The 7,500-nt window shown below is 40.6% G+C and overlaps 1 protein-coding gene across 1 annotated transcript in view; it reads right to left on the minus strand.

Annotated features, from left to right (window-relative positions):
* LOC114568429 (receptor-type tyrosine-protein phosphatase mu-like) overlaps positions 1–7,500 on the minus strand; it is an 18,371-nt gene that overhangs the window by 6,292 nt on the left and 4,579 nt on the right. The window contains exons 5-6 of the mRNA XM_028598051.1: positions 3,323–3,472; positions 159–332 (exon numbers count right to left, since the gene is read on the minus strand). Of these exons, the coding sequence (XP_028453852.1) occupies positions 159–332; positions 3,323–3,472 (324 nt within the window). The remainder of the gene's footprint in view (positions 1–158; positions 333–3,322; positions 3,473–7,500) is intronic.

Raw genomic sequence — 7,500 nt, forward strand, 5'->3', positions numbered from 1 at the left:
TACGTCCATGAGCGCGGCGTTGATGTAGTTGGAGCTCTCTCCCTCTCCCTGTCTGTCTGTCTGTCTGCCTGTCTGTCTGTCTGTCCGTCTGTCTGTCTGCCTGTCTGTCTGCCTGTCTGTCTGCCTGAGGTGTAATGTTATGAGTTATTCTCCCGTACGTCCATGAGCGCGGCGTTGATGTAGTTGGAGCTCTCTCCGTCGATGGTGATGAGGAACGGCAGGCATCGGTCCGGAGGCAGCACGTCCATGCAGCGGTTCTTCTCGTGGTTCCTAGGCAACAAGGCGATGCTGCAGTCCTCCACCCGCAGAGTGGGGGTCACCATGTTCAGGGTCTGGATACACACAAAAAGAGAAATACACACACACACAGAAATACACACATACACACAGAAATACACACACACAGACACACACAGAGAAACACACACACACACACACACACACACACAGAGAAATAAACACACACACAAACACACACACACACACAGACACACAGAGAAACACACACACACACACACACACAGAAATAAACACACACACAAACACACACAGAGACAAACACACACACAAAGAGAGACAGGTTAACAGCTGTAGACCAACATCTGGAGGACATGTAAAGCAGATTCATGGATCACTAGTTAATACATGGGTCACTAGTTAATATGTGGGTCACTAGTTAATATGTGGGTCACTAGTTAATACATGGATCACTAGTTAATACATGGATCACTAGTTAATATGTGGGTCACTAGTTAATAGGCGGGTCACTAGTTAATACATGGGTCACTAGTTAATATGTGGGTCACTAGTTAATACATGGATCACTACTTAATACATGGGTCACTAGTTAATAGGTGGGTCACTAGTTAATACATGGATCACTAGTTAATACATGGGTCACTAGTTAATACATGGATCACTAGTTAATACATGGGTCACTAGTTAATATGTGGGTCACTAGTTAATACATGGATCACTAGTTAATACATGGATCACTAGTAAATACATGGATCACTAGTTAATATGTGGGTCACTAGTTAATAGGCAGGTCACTAGTTAATACATGGGTCACTAGTTAATATGTGGGTCACTAGTTAATACATGGATCACTACTTAATACATGGGTCAATAGTTAATAGGTGGGTCACTAGTTAATACATAGATCACTAGTTAATACATGGGTCACTAGTTAATAGGCGGGTCACTAGTTAATACATGGGTCACTAGTTAATAGGTGGGTCACTAGTTAATACATAGATCACTAGTTAATACATGGGTCACTAGTTAATAGGCGGGTCACTAGGTAATACATAGATCACTAGTTAATACATGGGTCACTAGTTAATAGGCGGGTCACTAGTTAATACATGGATCACTAGTTAATACATGGGTCACTAGTTAATACATGGGTCACTAGTTAATAGGCGGGTCACTAGTTAATACATGGATCACTAGGTAATACATGGGTCAATAGTTAATAGGCGGGTCACTAGTTAATACATGGATCACTAGTTAATACGTGGATCACTAGTTAATAGGTCGGTCACTAGTTAATACGCTGAGCACTAGTTAATACATGGATCACTAGTTAAAACATGGGTCACTAGTTAATACGTGGGTTACAAGTTAATAGGTGGGTCACTAGTTAATACGCTGAGCACTAGTTAATACATGGATCACTAGTTAAAACATGGGTCACTAGTTAATAGGCGGGTCACTAGTTAATACATGGATCACTAGTTAAAACGTGGATCACTAGTTAATACGTGGGTTACAAGTTAATAGGTGGGTCACTAGTTAATACGCTGAGCACTAGTTAATACATGGATCACTAGTTAAAACATGGGTCACTAGTTAATAGGCGGGTCACTAGTTAATATATGGATCACTAGTTAATATGTGGATCATTAGTTAATACATGGATCACTAGTTAATAGGTGGGTCACTAGTTACTACGCTGATCACTAGTTAATACATGGATCACTAATTAATAAGTGGATCACTAGTTAATACTTGGATCACTAGTTAATAAGTTGATCACTAGTTAATACATGGGTCACTAGTTAATACGTTGATCACTAGTTAATACGTGGGTCACTAGTCAATACGTTGATCACTAGTTAATACATGGATCACTAGTTAATACGTTGATCACTAGTTAATAAGTGGGTCACTAGTTAATACTTGATCACTAGTTAATACATGGGTCACTAGTTAATAGGTGGGTCACTAGTTAATACGCTGACCACTAGTTAATACATGGATCAATAGTTAATACGTGGATCACTAGTTAATACATGGATCACTAGTTAATAGGTGGGTCACTAGTTAATACGTGGATCACTAGTTAATACATGGATCACTAGTTAATAGGTGGATCACTATTTAATACTTCGATCACTAGTTAGTACATGGATCACTAGTTAATACATGGGTCACTAGTTAATATGTGGATCACTAGATAATACGTGGATCACTAATATGTGGATCACTAGTTAATACGTGGATCACTAATATGTGGATCACTAGTTAATACATGGGTTACTGATTAATACGTGGATCACTAGTTAATAGGTCGGTCACTAGTTAATACATGGGTCACTAGTTAATACATGGATCACTAGTTAATACGTGGATCACTAGTTAATACGTGGATCACTAGTTAATACGTGGGTTGCTAGTTAATACGTGTGTCACTAGTTAATACGTGGGTCAATAGTTAATACATGGATCACTAGTTAATATGTTGATCACTAGTTAATACGTGGGTTACTAGTTAATACGTGGGTCACTAATACGTGGATCACTAGGTAATACGTGGAACACTAGTTAATACGTGGATCACTAGTTAATACGTGGATCACTAGTTAATAGGTGGGTCACTAGTTAATACATGGGTCACTAGTTAATACGTGGCTTACTAGTTAATATGTTGATCACTAGTCAATACATGGATCACTAGTTAATACTTGGATCACTAGTTAATACATGGGTCACTAGTTAATACGTGGATCACTAGTTAATACATGGATCACTACTTAATAGGTGGGTCACTAGTTAATACATGGGTCACTTGTTAATACGTGGATCACTAGTTAATGCGTTGATCACTAGTTAATACATGGATCACTAGTTAATACGTGGATCACTAGTTAATATATGGGTCACTAGTTAATATATGGATCACTAGTTAATACATGGGTCACTAGTTAATACGTGGATCACTAGTTAATACATGGGTCACTTGTTAATACTTGGTTCACTAGTTAATAGGTGGGTTACTAGTTAGTCAAGCTAGTTATACAGTATATATAATAGTTACCCTGAACTCCTCTTTGATCTGACTGGAGTTGGTCTGAGGATCCAATCGGTTCATCTCGTAGTAAACCGAGCGCAGCTGATTGGCTGGGATGGCCGTGTCGCCACAGAGACACGCCTCCAAGATGGCGTCATGGATGAAGACGTACTGCTCCTGCACAGAGACATGGAAGAAGTAATCAGATTACTGCAGTAAAAATACTCTGTTACAGTCAAAATCCTGCCGTTTTAAATACTGGAAACGATCCAAACTTCAGTTCTTTCAACGTTATTGGTCAGTTTGACATTTTGGAGTCTCTCTGTCTCTCACTGTCTCTGGCCTAAGCACAGTATCTACGAATACACAGAAACACACACAGAGACACACACAGAGACACACACACACACAGAAATAAACACACACACACAGACACACACAAACACACACAGAAACACACACAGAGACACACACACACACAGAAATAAACACACACACACAGACACACACAAAAACACACAGAAACACACACAGAGACAAACACACACACAGAAACACACACAGAGACACACACAGAGACACACACACACACACACACACACACACAGAAATAAACACACACACAGACACACGCAAAAACACACAGAAACACACACAGAGACAAACACAGAGACACACACACACACAGAAATAAACACACACACACAGACACACACAAAAACACACAGAGACAAACACACACACAAAGAGAGACAGGTTAACAGCTGTAGACCAACATCTGGAGGACATGTAAAGCAGATTCATGGATCACTAGTTAATATGTGGGTCACTAGTTAATACATGGATCACTAGTTAATATATGGGTCACTAGTTAATACGTGGATCACTAGTTAATATATGGGTCACTAGTTAATACATGGATCACTAGTTAATATATGGGTCACTAGTTAATACATGGATCACTAGTTAATACGTGGATCACTAGTTAATACATGGATCACTAGTTAATACGTGGATCACTAGTTAATACATGGATCACTAGTTAATATGTGGGTCACTAGTTAATACGTGGATCACTAGTTAATACATGGATCACTAGTTAATATGTGGGTCACTAGTTAATACATGGATCACTAGTTAATACTTGGATCACTAGTTAATACATGGATCACTAGTTAATACGTGGATCACTAGTTAATACATGGATCACTAGTTAATATGTGGGTCACTAGTTAATACGTGGATCACTAGTTAATACATGGATCACTAGTTAATATGTGGGTCACTCGTTAATACATGGATCACTAGTTAATACGTGGATCACTAGTTAATATGCTGAGCACTAGTTAATACATGGATCACTAGTTAATACGTGGATCACTAGTTAATATGCTGAGCACTAGTTAATACATGGATCACTAGTTAATACGTGGATCACTAGTTAATATGCTGAGCACTAGTTAATACATGGATCACTAGTTAATACATGGATCACACAGTATCTACGAACATTTACAGATTCAGCAACTGCACAGCCTATTTCTCTCTTCAGATGTTTCCAGAAACACGTTTCGGTGAACTATTTTAGTAAAATATGAGATCATATTCTGAACAAGACGGCATTATGGTCTGTTGTAAAATCCGGGAGAAGCCAGACCCATGTGATGCGTTCGTCCAATCAGCTGCCAGTCCACGTCCCTGGTCCCGCCCCTTTCCGCTTTGTAGTCTAGATGGCGCCCGTTTAGTGCGCCTAGGGTCCATCGTTCCACACTGAACTTTTTGAACGTTTTTAGGGGAACATCCTGGTATTTTCAGTGCGTTATCTCCACGATATACTTCAGACTAAGTGTTTGAAGTAGGACAGTAGGCGCTGTCGGTACATTTAAACTATTTACGATATTGCACTAGCGGTTAGCCGAATTAGCTGTTAGCTATTTAAGCTAACGTTAGCTTCCCAGTGGAGGCTAACGGCAGACCGCTACAACTACGACCAGACAACAAATTGTGCAGTGTCCAGTGTCCTCGGTAAAACCACGTGTGAAACACAGCACAATCTGTTCCACGCTTCCGGTCGTTGGTTTAAACGTTTGTTAGCTAGCTAGCTAACAGCTAAATCAGCTAACCGCTAGCTGAGACAGCATATCATAATTTTAAAAGACCCTCAAAATAAAACCTGAAAATAAACGTTAACATATATAACAGCTGTTACGTCAGCTCTACTTTACTTGTGCTCATTTAAAATACAATCACTCAATACTTGTCTTTATTGTTATTACTGTAAAGTCTTAATGTAGCTGTAGCTGCTTCTCCCATTAAGTTTGACTATAGCTGTCAGCTAGCGGTTAGCCGAATTAGCTGTTAGCTAAACTAACGTTAGCTTCCCGGTGGAGGCTAGCCACAGGCTAGCGTGGAACAGATCGGGCAGTGTCGTATCCTCGGTAACAGTATTATCTCGCGCATGCGCAGAACGGATCGTGTACTGACATACACTACAGGCCAAAGGTTTGGACCCACCTTCTCATTCAATGTGTTTCTTTATTTTCATGACTATTTACATTGTAGATTCTCACTGAAGGCATCAAAACTATGAATGAACACATATGGAATTATGTACTTAACAAAAAGTGTGAAATAACTGAAAACATGTCTTATATTTTAGATTCTTCAAAGTAGCCACCCTTTGCTTTTTTTTTGATAACTCTGCAAACCCTTGGTGTTCTCTCAATGAGCTTCATGAGGTAGTCACCTGAAATGGTTTTACCTTCACAGGTGTGCTTTGTCAGGGTTCATTAGTGGAATTATTTCCCTTATTAATAAAAAGCAAAGGGTGGCTACTTTGAAGAATCTAAAATATAAGACATGTTTTCAGTTATTTCACACTTTTTGTTAAGTACATAATTCCATATGTATTCATTCATAGTTTTGATGCCTTCAGTGAGAATCTACAATGTAAATAGTCATGAAAATAAAAAGGAAACGCATCGAATGAGAAGGTGTGTCCAAACTTTTGGCCTGTACTGTAGATGGCGCCCGTTTTTAGGGGGACATCCTGGTACTTTCAGTGCGTTATCTCCACGATATACGTAAAACTCAGTGTTTGAAGTGTGAGACACAGCCCTCAACATGTGGACTTCAGTACAGTACTGGAGTAAATGTACTTAGTTACATTCCTGCTGCTGCAGGCTGGTTTGATTGACAGGTGGAGAGTTGCAGAAATGTCATTTCATCAATGATTTATGTCAACACACACACAGAGGAGGAGGAGGAGGAGGAGGAGGAGGAGTGACATTAAAAGTCAGACGGAGAAGGTCATTGCTTCATCCGTTTCTGTCACTTCCTGTCAGTCACCGTTTGATGACATCACAGCCTTTGGAAGCGCTGCTAAATGTTTAATGTAACGCACCACGAAGACACGAACGTTTTATTATTTTCATTCACTGTGACTCACCTTCTTCTTTCTCAGACAGATGTGTCCCTGAGTGTCTGTGTGTGTGTGTGTGTCTGTGTTGCATGTGGGTGTGTGTGTGTCTGTGTGTGTGTGTGTGTCTGTGTTGCATGTGGGTGTGTGTGTGTCTGTGTTTGTCTATGTGTGTGTGTCTATGTGTGTGTGTCTATGTGTGTGTGTATGAGTGTGTGTCCCTGTGTGTGTGTGTGTGTGTCCCTGTGTGTGTGTGTGTGTGTCTGTGTGTGTGTATCTCTGAGTGTGTTACAGTGTGTGTGTGTCTCTGAGTGTGTGTCCCTGTGTGTGTACGTCTGTGTGTACGTCTGTGTGTGTGTGTGTGTCTGTGTGTGTGTGTGTGTGTATGTTGTGTGTGTGTGTGTGTGTGTGTGTGTGTGTGTGTGTGTGTGTGTGCATGTGTGTGTGTCTGTGTGTGTGTGTCCCTGTGTGTGTGTGTGTGTGTGTGTCTGTGTGTGTGTATCTCTGAGTGTGTTACAGTGTGTGTGTGTCTCTGAGTGTGTGTCCCTGTGTGTGTACGTCTGTGTGTGTGTGTGTGTGTGTGTGTCTGTGTGTGTGTACCTCTGTGTGTGTGTCTCTGTGTGTGTGTGTGTGTGTGTGTGTGTGTGTGTGTGTGTGTGTGTGTGTGTGTGTGTGTGTGTGTGTGTGTGTGTGTGTGTGTCTGTGTGTCTGTGTGTCTGTGTGTGTCTGTGTCTGTGTGTGTGTGTGTGTGTGTGTGTGTGTGTGTGTGTGTGTGTCTGTGTGTCTG

The sequence above is a fragment of the Perca flavescens genome, chromosome 14 (genome assembly GCF_004354835.1).
Source record: "Perca flavescens isolate YP-PL-M2 chromosome 14, PFLA_1.0, whole genome shotgun sequence".
In the NCBI taxonomy this organism is placed as follows: domain Eukaryota; kingdom Metazoa; phylum Chordata; class Actinopteri; order Perciformes; family Percidae; genus Perca; species Perca flavescens.